The sequence below is a fragment of the Electrophorus electricus genome, chromosome 6, assembly GCF_013358815.1.
Source record: "Electrophorus electricus isolate fEleEle1 chromosome 6, fEleEle1.pri, whole genome shotgun sequence".
NCBI lineage: Eukaryota > Metazoa > Chordata > Actinopteri > Gymnotiformes > Gymnotidae > Electrophorus > Electrophorus electricus.
In genome coordinates, this window is record NC_049540.1 from 8,829,120 (window position 1) to 8,852,929 (window position 23,810).

Consider the following 23,810-nt stretch of genomic DNA (forward strand, 5'->3'; position numbering starts at 1 on the left):
GTAGAGTGTCAATCTCTGCCCGTCCGACCAATAAACGTTTCTTTTTAGCCTCTGTTAGGCATTGTGAGCATATAGACTGTGGAAGACTGTATTGAACCATTCATTAGGCAAAGTACTTTGTACTTCAAGCATTTCACCTGTCCCATTCCTCCAGATGTGGTAAAAATTCTGTTTATAACAGAAGGGTGAAGGGTAAGGCTTTCTGAAGGGTAAGGCTGACATAATCCTTGAGAGAAGGGTTTAGGAATAAAAACTCTAGAGGGGATTTTTTTAGGCTGATACGAGCTCATTTTTCTGGGTCTCATGCTGCTTGGTACGCCACCTGACCCGAGACTTCCACCCAGCCTAAAGCCATTTCCCCATGTCCCTGCCCATCTATCTGTGGTCCCAACTCCTTCTCCTCCGCTGGCCATCATCTTCACTGTGTCTAACCCACTATCCACGGTCCTGGCCGTCTCTGCCCTGCTGTCTGCGGTCCCGGCAGCCTCTGCCAACCCTGGGTCTGGCTCCCTTGTGTCCAACCAGTCCTCGGGGAGATTGCTGCCCTAGAAGGTTTGCCCTACCCACTGGTTTCTCTTCTGGGTTTGTTCCTGTGGCTCCAGGCCTTTCTCCATTCTGTGGTGTAGAAGAAACCACCCTGTCTCCAGTCTCCAGCACTGAAGGCAGACTCCAGTCTGCAGTGTTGAAAGCACCGTTCCATCGCTCGAGGAGGACACTGCCTCCATTGCGCCTTGCTCCCATGAGGGTGCTGATGTCATCATGCCTCTAAACTTACCCGCCTCACCCGCTGCCCTTTCACTTGACTCACCACTGCCGTTACCTGACTCGCCTAATCTGCCAGCTGTCTTGTTTCCCATTCAGTCTACTCCCATTTTTTAACCCGCTCTGTTCCCCATTTCCCTGCCTGGCCACCCATCCAGTTCCCCGTACTACCACCCTTGATCCAGTCTATCCTCCGCTATTTTTTTCCCCCCTGTGTCTTGTCTCGTCTCCATTCCCTGGTTTAGTTTTTGTCCTAATCGTTATGTTTGTTCCTGTACCAGTCCCTGTTACCTTCTTCTTCTTCTTCTTCGTCCTCCTCAGTGTCTGTCCCTTTAGCAGTCAATATCTTAGGTCCTGTTTCTGTTGCCTTCACTGTCCCTGTGTCCATGTTCTTCCTTACTCTTCTCTAGTCCCCCTCTCCACACAGGAATCCATCATACTGTCCAGTTTACCATGCAGTCCTTTGTTCATTGTCCTGTCCAATTTCCTGTTCAGTCCTCTGTCCAGTGTCCTGTCCCGTTTTCCATCTGCCAGTTGCCCAGTGCCCAGTCCAGTTCCTGGTTCAGTCTGTTGTCCAGTCTCCTGTCCAGTCCCAGGTTTTGTGTTTCATCGTCTGCCTTCCCTCCTAGGTCCTGTTCCTGCTCCTGCCTCCGACCTTTGGGAACCGCATGTTAAGGGCAGGTTCTATCACATTTCCCCCCTTTGGCTTCATGGTTGCTACGGTGCCAAGCCACATTTGGTTTTGTTTTGTTTCTCTTGTGTTTGTCTTGTGTTTTGTATATCTGGTCTGCATTAGTTTCACCTGTGTCGTTTTGGCATCTGTTTATTCCCCGTGTTCTCCTGTCTGGTTTGTCTGTCATTATGATTGCCATCGCAGCTGTTTTGTTTTGTTTTTATTCGTGGTTTCGTTATGTTCTCCGGTCTTGTTTCCCTGTCTCCTGGCCACAAGACCATAGACTCTCATAAGGATAATGATTTTGGACTTGCCCTCAGTAAACATTACTCATCTCCACAAATGCATCCTGCCTCACCTCACTCAGCCTTACAGAATGACCGACCAGTTAACGACACAGCGAGTCAGACCTTTGATTTTAGAAGAGTGTTCGTTTGCTGAGGGCTCGATCTCTGCCCTTCAGACCGGTAAACCACTGATAAATTTACCGCTCAGCTTGACCATACAGGAAGAGCCTTAAAAAACAAGAAGACCAGGTTACAGTTTACTACAAAGTACATTTAAAAGGCTTTAAAGCTTTAGAGATGATGGTTAACCCACGTTCCAGTGATGAGGTGAGAAAAGAGAGTGAAAAAGGAAACTGCACACTATTCTGAGCATCGCAGTAGAAGTGCTAGTAAAAATGGCATCTGTTGATGGTGTGATTGTTGACTGCAGCAGGGGGGTGAATCCTGAAGTGAACAGGAAAGCATTTAGACTGCTCCAGCACAGCCAAATGCCTCAGAGCTCAGTAGATGGCAGAATACTTCACTATACACAAGCATAACGACCCAGAATGTAAAACCAAATATGAAATGACTGGCTCAATCAATCACTTGAACCCCCAAACTCTATAGAGCGTGCATCTTATACAGTGTAGACAAGATGGAAGGAGTACCACCCTAAAACAGGCAGGAGCTGAAAATAGCTGCATCCAAGGCCTGGAAGAGCACAATCAGAGATGCCTTGCATTCACTTGCGCCCGCGAGTCTCAGGCATCAAGACGCCACTGATATTAAATGATTTGCCATAGAGTTCTAAGTATGACAATTGCATTTAAAATTATGCTAATCTGTCCAATTAGTTGTGATCCCCCAAAATGGAAGGGTTATGTATACAAAGGGCCTGTTATCACCATGTAGTATTTCCGATATGAACTCACATACCTTCACACAGCTTAATGGAAGCAGTCTGGACTTTACCCTGGTCCAGAGACAATATTGCTCTCTGTTCTATTGTTCTAGGGCACAGATCGAAAACATCTGACTACATACAGATGGTACTGTACATTTTTATGTGTCCGATACTAGAACACACAAAAGTTCGATAAACTCAAAAAGAAATAAATGAATAAAACAGGCTTCTTTCAATGAAGAATTTTCAATGTCAAATACAGTGTTCGGTCTCTCCAGTTAACGCTGCAGGCCCTGTTTATTGTTTAGTGGACAATATCTTACACCTGGCTTTTAGCAGAGGGAAGAGTTTGCCCAAGCAGAGAAAGAACTATTCTTTCCTCTCTCTCCTCTCAGTGCCCTCAGGGACAGCAAGCTGAATTAACCTTCAACCTGCCTCTTTGCTGCATGATGAAATTCAATTTTTCGGCAGTTTATAGATAGCGCGCGGCCGTGAAGACCCTTTATTTCATCGAGAAAGGGTGTTCAATCCTGTTATGTTGCTTTTTTTAAAGAGTGAAGGTGAAAGAGAAGCAGATAAGTTAAAATCTAGGTAAAGTACTTTCAAGGATATCTAAACCCCATGAAGGAACAGGTCTTACGGACCTTTTTAATAGCACTTATCCAGATTAAATGATAAATTGCACACAAGGTTAAGATGCAAATATTCTGCAATGTGAATTAATTGGAGTGATAATGAATGCGTTCCGGCCAGAGCCGGAGTGCATGTCTCTATGCAGGAGCAGGCACTATGCCAGGAGAACACGCTTAATGATTTATTCAAGCCCCAGCCTCAACCATTTGTCTACATCATTTAGAGGGATTTCCATCCTCCATCCTCGGGACATAAGGCGAGCTTATCTCCGTAGTCTACAGCCGTTAGCGGTGGTTGAATAAAGTGCAAACCACACTTAAAAGGAGTAAACAGTCATCTTCGTCTCTCCCAGCGTGATGCCGTGACATCAGATTTAGGAAACCCGAGATAAGGTGTCCCAAAGCTTCAAAAGCTATCTTAACACCGTTGTTTCACAAACGTGTTGTTTTCACAAATGTGTTGGTGAGTCATATTTAGGATGGATGTGTGTTATAGGTAATTATTCATTACAAATTTGAACAGAAATGATTAAAGGCATCATCTATACACTGCCCTTTATTGTTCCTGGGATGTTAAACAGGCAAAGACCTGGTTTAAAGAATAGTGCCATGTGTGTGCATCCTAATGCATCCTAAGAGCTTGCATAAAAGTTGATTTGAGGCTATTTATTGTTAAATGCTTGATTTTTTTTGTTAAAATTTTGCCCTGGAATTGTGCCATGTGGAAATTAATGGGATGCAATTTGGATCTGTGCATCACTCTTTAACCAAACAGTTGACAAATACAATGTTAAAACCATTTGAAATGACTCTGAATGCTGAAAGATGTTTTGTGAGTTTTAACACTGGAATATTCCTTTAAATCAGCATCCCATCTTTCTCATATGGTCAGCCAACTGCACAGCCACCAGATAACCCCATTAAAAACAGTACGCTAAATAATCCAGACGTGCTTCTAAACAGGGTCATGCACTGCCAAAACAAACAATTACAGAGGCGTCAGCGATATCCCAGCGTACCTTTCTAGCTCTCCCACATCTCTGGCTCCAAGTGTGATTACACAGTGACCCAGGATGAGCTGGGTAAATTGCTTTTTTGGACAAGAAATTCCAGGCTCACTTGATCCATACGCCTTGGAGAGAGGAATGTTTAACATTTGCCCATGTATAATTCAAGATGACACAAAAACAACTTTTCCAAACTGCACTGTAAATAAATAAATAAATAAATAAATAAATAAATAAAAACTCTGAAATTATTGCCAATCATTTATGGAAACTAACCTTTGCCAGCAGTGCTGTTGAGGTTAGTCTGGGTGCCATGTAAACACTGGCTATTAATTGTGACCTCCCTGTTCCTATTTTTCCCTGGTGAAATGGAGTCCGGCCGCAGGGCCAGTCTAACGCTGTGCGCAGCTTGACTGGTCAGTGGCCTTCATCAGCCCTGACGATGAAGTCTGCCCCAGCTGGATGCACATGGAGGGGCCCTGTGCTTCAGCAGGTGTTGTGTGGCTAAGATCTCTCATGCTATTGCTGTGTGCGGTTTGGCCTCTAAGATAACATGCAGCCCATCTGTCTGGTCATCACCGCGGCATTAATCCTTGTCATAGGTGCAACAGGGGAAGACTTCATTAGGGGTAAAAAAAAAGGTTAACGCGTTACTGAAGGGCACTGGTTCGAAGGCTACGTGACACCCGCGTAAAAACCCTTCATGACGACCGACATGCATAAAGTCACATCTGGATGTGGTTCTAGATCGGATACGTATGCGATTTCTAGCTATCTACAGCGGAATGGCTTATACACAGATGCTTAGTACTGCTGTCATCAGCCAGCACCGTCAGAGAGGCAACGCAAGAAAAGAGCGACGGCAGTGAGAAGGCATTGGAGAGCAGAAGCTCGTCGCCCAGACGTATGACCCTTCTCAACCTGGTCACGGACTGACGAACCGCCCAAGGTCCTCTGGAGCAAATCTTGACACATACACGACCCATTTGAGTAGTAATTCATGCCTTGAGTTGTCGCACAAGTAGCAAAGTTTTTAGTTGTTGGTTACAAAGGTGACTTGTGCGAAAAAGTGTCTACGTGCACATGCTATGTTGGAGGACAGATGCATTCACATTACAGACATTACGAATGCAATTATAAATGTGGACTGTCAAGTTAAATGTGATCTGAGCAAAATTAAAAAAACAAAACAAAACAAAAAAACAAACAGAATTGAGCAATGAGGCTTGTAACATAGCCTATGTCAAGTGACAGATTTCGGTAATATTAGGATGTGTTGGAAATAGCATTGCATATTATTACAGCTGACTTTGCAGCTCAGTGGGGGTTTTTTGTGGGGTTTTTTTGTATGGGTGACAATGCTTGTGTGTGAGGACTTCAAAAAGATACTCTGTATTATTTCCTGCATTGTAATAAGGGTGTGAAAAGTTGTGTAACATAATTTAGTGATGATTTTGACACTGACAGTTTTTACCCTGTACTGACAGATTTCTGTGTATTTTATTTGGTCGTTAACAGAAACTGCAACAGATGGGCAAAAACTGGAGATGTAAACTTACAAACTCTTAGTAAATAAATTTGAATCAAGTGAAGTGTCCATAAAAGCCCTTTGCACAATTCTTTTTAAAGTATGGCAACTAAAGTGAACTTATAGGTTAACTTGCTCTTAAGTGAGTTGACTGAGCTATGCATTTTACACTGTGACAGTTAAAAGGATATGCATAGCATAAAATTAATGATGCCTGACAAAAGTCTTTAATATTCCTAAAGTGCTTTAATAACATCACAGGGAAAAAAGACCCTCTACCAGTGTCAAGGATGAAGCCTGTTGTGCTTAAACAGGAAGCTGTGCTGATGTGTGGAAAATATGCCACAGCAACACAGCATGATGTTTACACCTGGACTGAGGGGAAAAAAAAAACACTCAGAAAGCTAAATTACTATTTCAAGTACTCAGTGCCAAAAGTAACCAACTAGTTTAGATTACATCGGAGACATTAGAATATGCCTATAAGGATGTGTTTACATATCTAGCTACAAAGTGAGGGTAAAATTTCACAAACTTCACTACTAAACGTCTGTTACGGAGCAGTTTTTCATGTTACTGTTATGACAGTACAGGAGGTACTCCAGACCACAAACAAACATCTGAGCTGCAACGCCTGTTGTCATAACACATGTCATTTAATTCCACCCCACCCCATAAACATTTATGAATGCCTATGAATGTTTATGTCAGTTGCTATGAAGAGCTCATATAGGTGTCATATAGCCTTCAGTGCGGTGTTAGCAATAACACTACTGATAATGTCTCCTATAGCACTGTTGATTACTCCAATAACACTACTGATAATGTCTCCTATAGCACTGTTGATTACTCCAATAACACTACTGATAATGTCTCCTATAGCACTGTTGATTACTCCAATAACACTACTGATAATGTCTCCTATAGCACTGTTGATTAATCCAATAACACTACTGATAATGTCTCCTATAGCACTGTTGATTACTCCAATAACACTACTGATAATGTCTCCTATAGCACTGTTGATTACTCCAATAACACTACTGATAATGTCTCCTATAGCACTGTTGATTAATCCAATAACACTACTGATAATGTCTCCTATAGCACTGTTGATTACTCCAATAACACTACTGATAATGTCTCCTATAGCACTGTTGATTCCTCCAATAACACTACTGATAATGTCTCCTATAGCACTGTTGATTACTCCAATAACACTACTGATAATGTCTCCTATAGCACTGTTGATTACTCCAATAACACTACTGATAATGTCTCCTATAGCACTGTTGATTAATCCAATAACACTACTGATAATGTCTCCTATAGCACTGTTGATTACTCCAATAACACTACTGATAATGTCTCCTATAGCATTGCTGATAATGTCTCCTACAGCACTACTGATAATGTCTCCTATAGCAAGTCCAAAGCTCACAGAATACAATTTAAACCAGTGTTTCAGTCTCACAGTCCTGTTCTTAACACTCCCAACTTAAGTCATCAGCTAATTAACAAGCCCTTCATGAGTTTAAAATAGAAGTGCTGGTAACATGGAAAACAGGACGGTACAACAATAACAAATGAAACGAAGGACTTAAACAAATGAATAGCACTTCCAATAGTATTTTAAAATCTACTGTCATGTGGCAGTGCGAGCCACATTTGGCAGTGGCCCCCAGTGTCACCACGGGGTCCAAAATCTCCTGCCTGTTCTCTATGTGTAAATGAGATTGTGGGTGGAAGCATCACAGCGTAGTGGCAATGAAACAAGGGCACGCTGCTGATATCGAGCCGATACGCAGACGTCCTGCGGCGCGCGCGTTTTCCCTCCACGGCCCTCCGCCATGAGACATCCACACCAATCCGTGAGTGATGGGCTGCTCTCACCACGTCTCCGCTCTGCCTGCGTCTCCGCGCACAAATTCGGGTCAGAGGCTATAATTAGCCTGCGCTTGGCAGGTGACTTCGGATCCACCCCCACCCCCTGCTCTCCAGTATGCCCAAACTCGCTGAGGAAGTGTCATTTCAAAGGTGTGGAGATGTCACCTTTCCCACCAAACGGAAGCTTTAGTTAAATGTCAGAAGGAGGATGATGGAGGACATGGCTGTTCAGAGGGGTCTTTTCGAAGGTGGCATGTGTCGGCAAAGCTGATAGCTTGTGGGGTTGGGTTAACCCATTTATTTTAGGGTGCGAGGAGGAGGGTGCTATGAGGGACTGTGGACTAGTCTGTGCCAAACTTGTACGATATCTTAGAAATATATATTTGACAGAGAGGCATAGTGACAGGAACCAAACTTCTGGAATCAGAGCTCCCCTGCTGACAGAAAAACATCACATTTACCTCTACTTCAGGATTCCGCCAATTACCCAGCTCTGTAAAAATGTCAGTGCACCTACAAACTATAAAAAAAACACCTACGCACCTAATAACTAATAAATATCTCCAGTACCTCTCCATCATATCCACACCTGCTCACCAACACACCTAATGTTGATTGGTAACACAAGAGCGCCTTTGACTGCCCCAACCAATCCCAGCGCGGCCTCCTCCCCCGTGGCTCTCACCTCTGTTCTCCAGGTTGTGCTTATGATTAGCCTCTCTGCTGCTTCCTTTTCCCAGGCTGTCTATGCCGTGGTTGCCCTGGCCACAGAGCTCCTCCCCCAGGTGCGCGTTCCCGTCCAGCAGCTGCCCGGGCTGCTCCTCCTCCTCGCAGTCGCAGTCGTCCAGGATGGGCGTCTCTCGGATGGGCACGCCAATCACCGAGCCATGCTGGTGGGGCCGCGAGACGCGGAGGCTGTCCCTGCCCTGGGAGGGTGCCAGCAGCACAGAGGGGATGTAGTGGATCTCGTGCGTGGCCTCGGTGCTGGCACTCTTCTGCGGGGCCCGGCGGCGCCGGCACCAACGCTGGCGCGTGTACAGCACCAGGGTGAAGAGGAGGATAAGGAGGAGGAAGGCAATGAGGCCACCCTGAGAGCGAGAAAGGGGATGAAAGAGCGAGAGGAGGAAGAGCGAGTGACAGGGAGAGAGAAAAAGAGATAGGGAAAGAGTTAGGAAAACCCGCAAAAATATCGTCGGTTTGCCTTGAAACTGCTGTGTGCACTTTATTTAGAGCACAGTCTGGCTAAAGTGTCTTTATATCCTGAGTGCTGTTAGTGAAATGGCTGTGCTGAGTAAAACCAAGTCTTGGTGACTGTCCTGACCTGTGTAATTTCAACACCGTCTCCCTGTATTAGCCAATTAGAACTTCCTGCATGTCAGGTTTTTTTGGGTTGTTTTTTTTTTGCATGTGCATTTAATACATTGAAATAAGTGCTCAGCGTGCATATGTTTGCAGGGCGGGGCATAAGAGAAAGGTATGCTGGATGACGTGGGATCGTTGGGAGAGGGTGGACTCCTTCAGTGGATAAGTGTGGCAAAACTTTGCAAGAAATCCATTTCATTAGAGATAACAGCCACAAATAATCAGGAGTAAGCTAGGAACATAGCACATTGTGGATGTTGATTGCAAGTTTCTAAAGCCCTGAACTGATTCCAGGTGAATGTAATACACATGCAAATCTATTCAAGTAATCAATGTCAATCAAAGATCAATAAGGAACTGAACATGCAAATCAGTTTATTTTTGGCTAATCACATCTGGCCCATCGTACGATTGACAAACACGAGCTTGGAATACACTCACTGCACTGCACATTAGGTGGAGCTAATGAGACTCCACCCAATTCCATTCCAAAGCGAGGCCGCACTTACTGAATATCACTGAACCTACGACAGCTGGTAACGAGGCGAGCGCAGGGAGAAACCGCAGTGGCGCGTCACGTTCCACCGGGATGTGAACACACTCGGTTCTCCGTTTCCTCCCTTTGCACACGTCCTTGCTCGTGGTATGTCCAGTTCCGTGACACTTCAGTGACATCAAGAGCGCTCGTCTCACAAGCTGCTCATGCACGACATCCCACAATCCGGAATCGATTGTCAGCGACAAGAGGAAAACACTGGGCACGGAGCTACTGCAGGCTATGTAACCTTGTTTAATTTGTACTTTCAAAATTACACGGGCCAAATGACATTCCTCCTCTTATCACAGCAGCCAAAAGTCCCTAATTGAAAATAAATAAATAAATAAGTGCAAGTAATGGAACTGACCGTGTTTGTAATTGCGCAAGGGAACAGAGACAGCAGTGGGTGAAAAGGTCGGATAGGACAGGCAACATTCCGTAGTCGGAATCCTGGCTGTAGACAGATCGCGTACGCCTGGCTTTGGATGCACTTTTCAAAAACACTGTTGGCCATTATTAAGCGGGATTCTTGAGAAAACGGTCTCAGAAGCTATTTATCCAGAGTCTATTTAATGGCTCACATATTCAGACATCATTCTCGGGGTTAGACAGCAGCGTGGAGTCAGAACACAGAGCAAAAGATGTCTACCGCACTTGATTGTTTGCTTACCTGCATTTTTAGAAATAAATTTAATCACAGCACTAACTGTATTACTTTCTTTTCCTCTCGCTACCCACACAGGTTATACAGCATTGTTTCTTTGATCCGTCATGTCCTACCCTCTACTTGTCTCTCTTCCTTTTCTCTCTCTCTCTCTCTCTCTCTCTCTCTCTCTCTCTCTCTCTCTCTCTCATGGTACGCTGCAAGCTGAGCGGGCTTATTAATCAGAGAATTTTCTAATTCTATCTTCATGATAGAAAAACAAACCCGTCTAAGAGTGTGACTCATGCACTGCGGGCTGCCCATAAATCCCGGGCGTCCGCACAGGTTGGCGTGGACGGGAGTGCCTCACGCATCACCAGATACGTTCATTAATCCCTCCCACTTGCCCCGCCACTGAAAACCAAATTCTCTCCAAGTTAAACGCGGAAAAATAAGTCATTTCTTAATATCCCAGATCCCTGCGGAGGGTCAAGGAGAGCCCCGTACCTGCTGAATTAAACTCCTGCCTGCAAACGAAGGGAGTAAGACGGGACTGAAGGGGGAAAAAAGTTATTGTACTAAACTGGAGTATAACGTAAAACGGATTCTGACGTACTACAGTATTACAGATCCTGACGTTGCGCAATAACACCGCGGTTCACTTTTGCACGTTTCGGCGCTACATCAGTAGGGAGTCAGCATTCTGGGTAATGTCTGTTACACGAACGAGAACATTTGGAGCAACACATTTGTTTAGAACAAAACCGTAGCGGATGCCTTGGAAGCTACTGCAGGTTCCACCACCGCGTTACGGCATCAGACCAATCGTTTAAAACACTTAAAACAGCACCCCAAAGCAGAACGGAATACATCAATAAATTACATGTTTGCTTTAGGGTTGCTTGCATTTGGTTTTGGATTTTTGTTTCCTTTCAGTTCTGCCAGTGAATTTTGCCGTCATTCAGAAGCTCTGGCCAAACACCAAGCAATCACGACACACACCCATGTTCTCGCGCAGTGGTTAAGAGAGAATTAATAATAAACAAACAGTCTAACCATGGCAGACTTCTGAGGCCATCTGGCAAAGCAGTCGCAGGCTTTGAAGACATGCCATTTCAATGCTCAATGCACAAATGCAGCACCATACATAAAGCACTATAAATATAAAACTAGCTAATAAAATGAATGGATTTGTAAATCCCAAACAATGCTTTTTAAACTCCTAATGAGGTTATGAATGATTGAGTATTCATGTAATTTTTATTTATTTATATAATTAATAGTGTGCATGTACACACACTATGTCCTCTGGAGTAAATAGTGCTTCTAAATTTCATTCCAATTTCATTCCAATTTCAACAGACAAAGGGAGAGAAAGAGCGAGAACAAGAGAGTGAAATGGAAAGAGAAAGAAAGAGAGAGCGAGAGAGAGAGAGAGAGAGAGAGAGAGTGAGAGCACAAAAGAGAAATGGTAAGGGAAAATTCCCATTCCATTGTTGGGAATCCATAAAATCCATAAAATTTAACGCTGATCAATTCACTGATTAATTTATCAGTATTAAATAGCTTGGGAGTGGGGAAATAGATGAATAGTTGACTATTTTTTATTGTTTATTTTTAAATAATTAAAAGTGGAGGTATACATAAAGTATTTCTTCTAGATTAGATACACATGGAATTTCAATTTCATTCTGGTTTTACAGAGAGACAAATGGAGAGTAAGGCAAAGAGGACAAACTGATTTGAGCTCTCTGTTCTTGTCGTGGAGACATTCCACACCATGCCAGAGGACAACCTGCAGGGCTGAAATCCGATGAGCAGACTGGAGCACATCCCGGCACCTGCCTTCCTGTTTCCTGCTCCAGCATCAGAGCCCTGGGCAAGGCTGCCCGCCTCTGCCAGAACACGCGGAAATGAAACGCAAAGCACATGTTAATCTTTCCAGGAAAATCCTCCGGAACGATGCACAAACATTCACCTGTGCGCTTACGCACACACACACACACACACACACACACACACACACACACACACACACACACACACACACACACACACACACACACACACGGCCACATACACGAACGGCAACATGTGTTCAGTCTGGAATTGTACCCGCCAGGGTGGGGGTGGGTGGGGGGAGAGGGAGGTGGGGATCGATGCCCAGGGGAAGTCGAGGTGAACCTTGCACGAGAGTGGCTCTTTCTGCACCGGAGAGCGTCTGCTGCTCCGTGCTCCCTCCCGGCCGGATCTCATTCTTTTCCTCTATTCAAACTTGTTTCCTCCATCTCATCTCTGCCACGGACATCCCTGTTTGACAGCAGCGCCCGTGGCTTGTTCCTCTCTGGCACTCATGGCTCTAGAGCAGCCAGTGACTGAGGACTGTGGGAAGACGTTAGACCTCCAGCTGCGTTCAGAAGAAGCCTTATTAATCCATAACCTTCAGGGAAAACAGAAGACAGCAGAAAAGCACTTCGCAGTGCTCACAAGCTCACGGGTGCATGCCACTTACTGCGTACAGCCTGGGTGAAACGACAAAGCCCTCAAGTGCACCAAGTTAAAAAAAAAAAAAGCAGCAGTTTTCAGAACTACAAATGAATCAGGAAAAGGGTTCATTTTCTTGCAATGCCCCGCAGGGTTATATATATATATGCTTCCATGCTTCACAATTTCACACATTTTAGTAACTGAAACCGAAATCTTTGAAGGGACTGCGGTGTTTATTTCTACATGTGGTGTGCCACGGGTCCAGGCAATATTACCATAATCACTGCAAAATTATCATCAGGCTCCATATGAAATTCAATAATCTATTATATCCCGAAGGCACACGGAGCTGATAGGACTGAGGGTCCTTTAGTGATCCCACCTCAATCATCTCATCTGATTGATTTCAACCTGTGAATATTGAGCAGAAACCAGCCAGACGGCGTCTTCTCCAAGTGTACCTCCCAGCTGGTGTCCCCTGCTCATCTCCCAGCTCAATATGGCCGTATCACCTGTGCTCCTCGTCCTGCCTGATCCACTCGGCCATGCCTGGGCTTGGAGGGCAGGTGTGCCAGTCACCTTGCTCTGCGCGGGTGCCTGTCGATGGCGAGTTATGGGGTGCCCTCCTGAACCCAAGCTATTACCCAGAAGCACAGCCATCAGTCTAGCATCCACACACACACACACACACACACACACACACACACACACAATAATTGAGTATGCACGCACACACACATAGAACCCCAATAATTATGCACGCACGCACACGCACAAATACTCACAGATATCCACACTCATGCCCATGTACATACAAAACAGTGTGAACATCTGTGGCAGCTGCAGTTTCGAATAAATTGAGGTGAAGAAGCAGAACCATCACTTGTGTTCATAGTGATCTGAAATGCACACGTAGGGCAGTCTTGGAAAGTGGCAAAGAAAAGCAATAAGCCCGTCTCTCCCACTTGACTACTGTTCTTGACACCACTGCATGTGCCTTATGCAGTGAATTTAAACAGTCTCTGGGTAATGGAAACATTTATCACTCTCTCTAGCAGTCCCACTACGCCAGGCATTAATGTCCCCGTACAATTTACCAAAGTGATCCCCAGCTAAAGCCAAATTCACCGACCGCCAGTCCCAAGTTGGTGTAGAGTGTCTGACTTAAGGCCCTGACCAGGCCTGACATAAGGTAGTGGACAGGTGTTATAAAGCTGTTGGAGGGTGTTATTTGGCATGTGCAACTATGCAGGTATTATTAGGCAAGTGTAATTAGGCATATGGGGGGTTTAATGGGCAGGTGGGGGTGTTATTGGACAGGTGTTATTAGGCAGGTGGGGGTGTTATTAAACAGGTGTTATTACACAGGTGTTATTAGACAGGTGGGGGTGTTATTAGACAGGTGTTATTACACAGGTGGTATTAAGCAGGTGTTATTAGGCAGGTGGGGGGTGTTATTAGACAGGTGTTATTAGGCAGGTGTTATTAGGCAGGTGGGAGTGTTATTAAGGAGAGGAGCACTGGAACTGAGCTCCAGGAACTTTGCCTCATCTACTGAGTGTTACAGGGGATACCTGTAAATGACACGGAGCCACATGGAGCCCAGCTGAGCACTGTCGTCAACTGGGAGGTGCCTGACTGCTCCATCATGAATATTCATACGTCTGGTGGCATGCTCATGTTACGTCTTTTGACTGCAATATATGAGAAGAGGATTCCAGGGAGCAAATTTAGATTAACAACTGATGAAAGACATCCTGTTTCTTTGGACAACTTGTGTACTTCACAGTAATGTATATAAGCTGTAGGGATGAGCACCAACTAAATTCACTTTATCCTCAAAGTCCGGTAAATTTGTTTGATTGCAATCATAGTGCACATTTGGCTAAAAAGAAAACCCCAGAGCCAACAATTGAATCTCAATTTGTCATGCCACAAAAGACCCACATGTACCAAAAAGAAACAAGGCACATTTAATGTTCAGACAAGCCCATAGTGAATGGTTTAGTATGACACTAATGGTTGCCAGGCTCCTTGTTAGTCGTTTTCATATTGTAAAGACATGCCGGTGTTTTCTTTCCTCTTTCTGTCTTTCATGACATCCCATGATGCTCCTTGTTTGCATGGTAACCAAATATAATTGCCTGATAATCATTCATGGTGGCGTGCTCATTACTGTGTTAAATTAGCACTGCCGGCTGAAGCTCCTGGCCGCTCCCCTCACTTTCTGGCATGTTCTTTTAAATAAACCCTTGTGCCAATGACAGAGAAATGCCAACCGGGATTTAGGTTGTGCCGTCGAGCCCTGCTCATTTGCCTGACATCCTTAGAAGTGCCCCAGAGCTTGTGCGGAAGAGTGGTGCCCCTGTTTGCCTCTGTGTAGCTGTTTTGAGCGGGCGTTACGACCAGCCAACACCAGCAAAGCACAGGCCAAGGCAGCAGAAGACACGGGTTCCTGCTTTGCCTCCTGATCAACTGTGACACGATACACTGGGTCAGTGATCAATCAGTCAGCACCAAACGGAGACAGCGGAGCATGTGTATCGCCCGTGGCCATAAACAGTTCACGCACGGAGGAAAGCCAAGAGCAAAGCTGGTCCTCATTCGCCCACCACGAGAGTTGGAGAGACACATCAGAAAAGTGCAGCTTTTCAGAAAAGCCCATTTTTGTATGGCAGAGTGTGGGCATGCATCTACCAAACACCCTCAGCAAAATCAGACATAGTTCTTTTTTTATGAATTTGTTTAAGGCTATAGGATTAAAATTTAGGTCACAGGAATTGTTAAGAATTTTGCTGGTAAGAATTTTTTGTAGGTGTGTGTGTGTGTGTGTGTGTGTGTGTGTGTGTGTGTGTGCGTGCATGTGTGTGTGTGTGTGTGTGTGTGCATGACAAATACTGTAGGTCTGGCGGTTAAGAGCACAGGCTTCAACATTCATTCCAATCCATTTGCAAGGAAGAGCCTGCGGTCCTTCCACACCTGTCGGCTGCTGCCAGCCAAAGCAGCGCTGTCAGCGCAGAAGGAGCTCACCGTGCGAACGCTACCTCCTCTCAGCGCCTCCACGTCTCCCTGTCTCCACTCCCCATGCTCCCGCCAGCGGCAGAGGAGACAGACGCTGTCCCGGCCGCCAGCGCCAGACGCTCTCCAGAACAGGGGCTGAGGGCCTCGCGCAAAGTGATTCATCCAACAGGCTTTTTGCCCGTCTGACAGGAACTCGAGCCAAGCAGGGCGACGCTCAGATGACGTCCTGCACTGACGTCTGGGCTCTGCGCGCTTACTGATCGAGGAAAGCAGTAAGGAGAAGGGAAGGAAACCCGGGAAAGAGACATGAGCCACTTGGCACGCGGCACTTCCGAGATCTAACTAAATGTAAAACAAACAAGATTTGGGATGGAGGGAAAGGCGTGTATTTCCGCACTGTACTTATGTCTCTACACCTTCATTACTTTACTACATTTTAAAGTCCCTCTGTGCATTTTCTTTTTTTTTAATCAGGAGTTTAAACACCAGTCATGTGACACTGCAACTGGCGGTCTAGCTTATCTACAACAGCAGAGCCCCGACAACAACGACGACAACAACAAACCCCAAACTTGAAGCCCGTTCTGGAACGGCTGAAGAGCTGGCTCTGCAATTTGCAAAAGTGTCTTTTACTCAATGGGCACTTACTCTTGATGCATTAGCATCTTTTTACCCGAAAAATACAAGCTGGCCCAAACTTCCTCCTTTCCACCGGGGCCCCTGCCAGATCTACAGTCACAGCATCAACATCTCCCAGAGGGTCTGGAAAACTCACGGGAAGACTAATGACTTCGAAACAGCTAGAATCCTGGCAGTCAAATCTTCTGAGCGCATACAGATGTAAATTGACACTACAGTCATTAATGCAGACCAGCATCCACATCTGCCATCATTAGAGCAGCAGAGAGGTAACGAGCATCTCCCAGACGCCTCTCTGCCTGGTCGACCCTCCACCAGTGCTTTAATCGCAAGGTCGTTAATAAAAAAAAAAAAAAAAATTTTTAAGTAAAAAGGAAAGAATCCTGCAGAGGATCTTGGATTGAATGGGGTGGCAGGCTAGTTGGTAGAGAATGTCTCTGAGAGCATTAAGGTTAATTAGATATGGAAGCTTCCTGTTCTAATCTTTGCACAGTTGAAGTTGTGTATGGAGATGGGGGGGGGATTAAGGCAGAGAAGCTGTCTATCAGGTGATGCTGGGTAATTAAGAAATTAGCCAACCTGCGGTAAGGGCCCTGTCAGGATGTTGTGAACCTTCCCAGTGCAAAGCGCAACTGCGGAATGCTTAGCATACATGTGCACTCACTCTAATGCAGAAAGACGAGCTTGGATTCACTTCACAGGACAAAGAGGATAAAGAGTTTGGGGCCAAACCAAAACTGCTGTGGAAAATTACAAATACTGCACCATTTCCTGTTATCATGCTGCACTGCCACTTCGTTACTATTATTATTATTATTATAATTATTATAATTATTATTATTATTGTTGTTGTTGTTGTTGTTATGGTAACCCTTTTCTTTCTTATTTTTCTTCTACTTTTTCTTATTCTTTTTCTACCTTAAGTCCTTTCCTACCGTAAGTCCTATAGGCGTGAAACTCTATACCAACGTACTATAGGTGGTGCTACAGCGCACCCATATGCATCCTAATCCATAAGTCCTACGCCGTATGTCATACAGACAAAATTATTTTTTCCAGTGATTACTAGTTATTATTATTATTATTACTCAGATTTCTAAATGCCCAAATGCATGCAGTCTTTTTTGTGTGCATACATATTTGCATCAGGCATCTCCTGTAACTCCTGTAATGAAGGTCAATTCGAAAAACTGCGGCAGTTTTCTGTGGGCCACGGCACGGCACGTCCACCCCGACATCCATGTGTTTGTCCGTGTGTTGATATTTAATCACCATTCCCTGGCATCTCTCCTCCTGCTGTCTGAAAACGTGGACTCGGTCGAGTTATACTTGGATGTCCTCTAAAAAGCCAGTCCAAGGCCTACGCATCTGCGTGCTGAATGACAGGAAGGGCGTCGGAGTCTGGCAGAGGCGCCGCACCGGTGGCTACGGCTTTCAGCGCACTGAGCGCACACTGCACGCAGAGCAGATCTGGCCAATCCAGGCTTCAGGCCATTTTGAAAGACTTGAGTCCGGGGAAAGAAAAAAAAAAAAAAGAAAAGCTGTTAACGAAGTTTCTGACTGATAATTTGTTCCTAATGGTCAGACCTTTCAGGGTGAGAACCCATACAACAACATTCAATCAAGCAAAAATAAATAAGAATATTATAAGAATAATTATAAGAATATTATAAGAATAATTATAATAAATCTTTTGTTGCGCTGGCATGCGCTGACACTTCATTTTAACTTTCTTTGATGTCCACACAAATGTAAGACACGAAGTGTGCAGCTAAACGGGGTGAGCTCAGCATTCCCTTTTCTTCTCTTCATAATGTGAATCTGTTTAAATAATCAAAAAACACAACGCTCAGGCCGATATACGGTGCGTTGTTGTTCTTTTGTCTGCATGACAATGGAACTTAATAATGTGGAAAGAAAGCAAAGCCAGAAGAAAAGATCTTTGGTTCCAGCACCCTTGAAAGCCTTCACTTTGAGTCTCAGAAGAATGACAATTATCCAAGCTGATTATGGGTCTCTTAAGGCGCTACTGGGAGTGTACTTTTTATTTTATTTTATTTTTTTCTGTTCTACTTCCTCGTGTTAGAAACTGATCGATGGTGTTGATCAGCCAAATCTCATTACTCCAGTGCCATGGCTCTGCACGGCATCCAGCTCTAACTAGCTACCTTCGTTTAGAAGGGGATAATTAATGAATTACTTGCCTTATTCATGTTAAATCAATAACGACCTTCGTCCACATGGATATACGTTGGTGCGCTCGGTACAATTAACAGCCGAGGCTGTTAGAAAGTGTTTTTTATAATATTCGGCCATGAGCGAAGGATCCACATTTTGTCATCTGTTCAAAACAAATGAAAACCTTCCAGCATGTCAGCATCAGAGCTGACGTGCTTCTGAAGCGACAGCTTTCTGCCTCGCGCCCGTTCTCCGTCTTTAACCCCGGCTGGCCCTTGCTCGCGTTCACCCGGCCAACGGGGGCGAAAAGGCCAGGGGAAGGAAGTATTCTCTTGCCCCCCGGGCCACACTCCGGACTGACACTCCGCGGCCTTGCCTCATCAATCGTGGGCTGGCGGGCAGCCCAGCGTACCTGCGCGCTCTCCGTAACCCTGTCCACATGATCAATGCTCCCCCGGTTCCCTTTTGTCACATTTTAATCTGTGGAGGGGGAGCCAGGCCGGGGCGAGTGGGCCCGAAAGGGCCGGCCTGGAGGTAAATTATGGAACGGCGGGATGGGGGTGGGAAAGAAAGGGAGGTTGAGGGAAGGGAAGAGAGAAATGCTGAGCGGTCTCGCTGCTGCAGATTAAAGTTTACGGGAGGCCAAGGGATGCCTGGAAAGCGAAGCAGAAGCCGAGACAGAGATAGAGGGGGAATGCACAATGCCTGCTGGAACTGCAGGTGCTACTTATGTTGCCCATTAGGATGACTTGGGCTTTACCGATCGCAGCAGCGTCTGTGTAGGTAAAAGACAACCGTGGGGCGGCCAGTGCGAAACGCTTAAAGGATGTGACAGGTGGACCTGTTAAGCGTATCTGCTGGGTTCTCAATCCACCTTAAAAACATGCATGATTACAGGCGATGCAGTAGGAAATGCCGATATTATCCGAGGCTCAGTTAGTATCACTCGAATGTGCCAAACAGATGCACCGCTGTCGTGAGGAGCCATGATTTATCTGTTTCACTACTAGCTGAAGCTGAGCTAACAGAATCTACACTGGCTGACTGCCTTCCTTTGATTCATTGTGAAGTTATGATGCCACACACACGCACACGCACACGCACACACACACACACACACACACACACACACACACACACACATACACACACACATACACACACACATACACACACACATACACACACACACACACACACACACACATACACATACACACATACACATGCACAGCAATGGTGGCATGTGCTTCCTGATCCACTGGATCACAACAGTGAGATTCTTTATTTGCTGTTGTGCAGGAACTGGAGCTGAATTCAGTCAGATTTTGTCATTGACCAGGTGAACAACTGAATTCACGCTACCAAGAGAGCTTCGTGGAGCGATTATTTACAATGAATGTGCTAATAGAACATAACACCTGGCTAAAAGAGATGCTCCAAACTATGGCATGTAGCTCCCAGATCAAGTCTACATGTGTGGCATGTCTCTATGAAGATGATGATTTTTTCGATCCTAAATGCTTAGTTTCAGTGTTTCCTATATCAGTGCAGATGAATATGATTTTTGAAGCCAGACTGTAAAGCTCCATGTCAGAAAGGAGTAGTGTGCTCCAACAAAAGAACACACACACACACACACACACACACACACACACACATACACACACACATTCACACTCACACACACTCACACACACACACACACACACAAATCTTTGTTTTCTTCCCTCAGCCCTGCTGGAGACTACCAAACCCACTTCAGTGTAGCAGCATTGCTTACTGTTAACCTCTCCACATCCAATAATCTCCCTCTTCCTCAAGCCCTCTCTGCTCTGCTCTGTCTGTTCCCTGAACACCCAGTCTCCACCAGTAACCGTCACCATAGTAACCATGCTGACTCCCGGAAAGGTGCGCTGAGCGACAGGACCTCAAGCCTCGGCAGGTCTGAACACACGCGCCCCAACCAACACAAGAGCACCACTGCGGCACAATTCATCTCAGGAAGGCGTGTTGCAACGCGGCCTGCCACGATATTTAATGGCAAACAAGCCACGTTAAAGTGGGCGCCTGTTTGTAACTCATTTAGACTGAGCCTCAGCGTACTGGCTAGGTGCGCGATCTTCCGGCTGGCTCCATTTCAGCCCGGGAAAAAGCCGACCCATCCAATTTGCCTGCACATCCTGCTTTCAAGTAAGGAAAGTGTGGAGGGAAAAAGGGTGTCGCTGCCATCCAGGAAAGTGCCATTATCGCTCGCCAAGCACACAATCACAAATGGGAAAATGACAACCTACTGGCAGGACTAGACGAGGAAAAGAAGGCACACTACCGTGGATCTGGAGTAAAATCAAGGACTACGGAATATAATATCCAGCAGCATGCACAGACCGAGCTCGGTGCTGGGATTTGAAATCATTGCTAGTGAAGGTCTGACGTCCAGGTGCTATAAAAGCTTCTAACCTCCCTTTACTTAGGAATCATGTGTGATAACAAAATTACATCAATCAGTTGTGATAAATGTTCAGTAAACTATCAGGGACCACAAAATCCAGGACTGAAAACTGAATACTATTCAGACCTGAATAGCCCTATACTAAAACATTGTACCTGTGATTAACTACCTGTGTTCACGTAACATGTACCTGTGCTTAACTACCTGTGTTCATGTAACATGCACCTGTGTATAACTAACCTGTGTTCATGTAACATGCACCTGTGTTTAAATACCTGTGTTCGTGTAACATGCACCTGTGTTTAACTAACCTGTGTTCACGTAATATATACCCATGTTTAAATACCTGTGTTCACGTAACATGTACCTGTGCTTAACTACCTGTGTTCACGTAACATGTACCTGTGCTTAACTACCTATGTTCACGTAACATGTACCTGTGCTTAACTACCTGTGTTCATGTAACATGTACCTGTGCTTAACTACCTATGTTCACGTAACATGTACCTGTGCTTAACTACCTGTGTTCATGTAACATGTACCTGTGCTTAACTACCTATGTTCACGTAACATGTACCTGTGCTTAACTACCTATGTTCACGTAACATGTACCTGTGCTTAACTACCTGTGTTCACGTAACATGTACCTGTGCTTAACTACCTATGTTCACGTAACATGTACCTGTGCTTAACTACCTGTGTTCATGTAACATGTACCTGTGCTTAACTACCTATGTTCACGTAACATGTACCTGTGCTTAACTACCTATGTTCACGTAACATGTACCTGTGCTTAACTACCTGTGTTCACGTAACATGTACCTGTGCTTAACTACCTATGTTCACGTAACATGTACCTGTGCTTAACTACCTGTGTTCATGTAACATGTACCTGTGCTTAACTACCTGTGTTCACGTAACATGTACCTGTGCTTAACTACCTGTGTTCATGTAACATGTACCTGTGCTTAACTACCTATGTTCACGTAACATGTACCTGTGCTTAACTACCTGTGTTCATGTAACATGTACCTGTGCTTAACTACCTATGTTCATATAAGTATGTGCTACATTAATGCCCAGGCAGCAAGTACCAGAAATAAGAAATAATTAAATTAATATGTTTAACGTGTGTGTTATGAAAAGCAGTGAACAGAAATTCTCCTTTACCAACTTCTTAATATAAACGAAGCACCTCTGTCATTTTTAAACCACAGAGCTGTCACAAAAGCACTGACTTTTCACAACAGTGGTACGGGCACTACATGCATATTAAGTTGGCGGTATGGTAACTAAAATTAGAGCTTGCTGGATATCACACAGTATCATATCAGCCACCTAATATACCGGGAGGCGCAGAAAGAAAGAAAGGAAAGGAAAGGAAAGGAAAGGAAAGAAAAGGAAAGAAAAGAAAAGAAAAGGAAAGGAAAGGAAAGGAAAGGAAAGGAAAGGAAAGAAAAGGAAAGGAAAGGAAAGGAAAGGAAAGGAAAGGAAAGGAAAGGAAAGGAAAGAAAAGAAAAGGAAAGGAAAGGAAAGGAAAGAAAAGAAAAGGAAAGGAAAGGAAAGGAAAGAAAAGGAAAGAAAAGAAAAGAAAAGGAAAGGAAAGGAAAGGAAAGGAAAGGAAAGGAAAGAAAAGAAAAGGAAAGAAAAGGAAAGGAAAGGAAAGAAAAGGAAAGAAAAGGAAAAAATGGTTCCCCTTTGCAATATAATAAATGCACAAAACTCATTATGACAGATAACCGTGCTGAACCCTGCCTGCAGAAAGAGAGAGAGAGAGGAAGGGAGAGAGAGAGAGAGAGAGAGAGAGAGAGAGAAAGAAAGAGAGAGAGAGAAAGAAAGAGAGAGAGAGAGAAAGAGAGAGAGGGAGAGAGAGAGAGACTAAAAGGGGGGATAAGGGAGAGAAAGGGGAAGTGAGCAGAGCAAAGCCCATTACATGCTGTTGACGCGAGCACCAATGAAGATCTCAGAACTGAAACCGCCGAGCAACACGCGATGGCTGAGGCCTCCAAATGAGAAATGAGGAATCTGAATGCCGAGAGGAGCCTCCACCATCGATCACCACGGAGGGAGCCTCTGCTTCCTCCAGGCCCCATGCCGCCGATCTCCAGCCGCCTGCCAAGCGCCTGCGCCGCGAGCTGAGATTAGCTGAGAGCGCAGAGTGTGCAGCGAGACCAGGGCCCCCGAAGCAGCAGTCAGAGACACAAACTCGGCCGTGAACTTAGCTGCTGCCTGCCGGCTCAATCGTATGGTTTTACAAGCACAGCGATGTCCAATGTTTATGACAGAGTAATGAGAAGTCAATTTTATAGCCCTTGACTCCATACTATAAAAATATGTTTATTACACTTTGATGTTTAATCAATAAGCTCTAGCAAAGTGCCTATCAATTATCTTTCGTTCTGAAGTAATTAATTCCAAGTAATGGGTGTTCCCAAGTGTTCACAGGAAATGTAATCAAGAAGTCTTGGTTGTGGCATGAATTTAGGATTTTTGCCATCACAGTAAGGACCCCATATGTTGTTTTCCATCTGATGCAGAGGAGTGAGTGCAGGCCAAGCTCAGCCAGCCTGCCCTGTGGTCTAGTGCAGTGGTGCAGTCTGAGCAGGGGTCCAGGGCGGCTACCCCCGCCTGGATTTCTAAAGTTGGCTAGACCGCCTATGCTCTGCTGCTGCTGCACTTACAAAGACTTTTTTCTTTGTTTTTGAAAGGCGGCAAGCACACACACACACACACACACACACACACACACACACACACACACACACACACACACGCAGTCTGGCCAAGGCCACTGTGAAACTCAATGTTTCTTAGCTTTTCCTGGTACT

General features: G+C 45.0%; 1 protein-coding gene across 2 annotated transcripts in view; it reads right to left on the reverse strand.

Moving 5' to 3' along the window:
• LOC113587152 (astrotactin-2) overlaps window positions 1–23,810 on the reverse strand; it is a 266,976-nt gene that overhangs the window by 179,605 nt on the left and 63,561 nt on the right. For both annotated transcript variants that reach the window (XM_035526959.1, XM_035526958.1), the window contains exon 3: window positions 8,348–8,750. In XM_035526959.1, coding sequence (XP_035382852.1) covers window positions 8,348–8,750 — 403 coding nt within the window. The remainder of the gene's footprint in view (window positions 1–8,347; window positions 8,751–23,810) is intronic.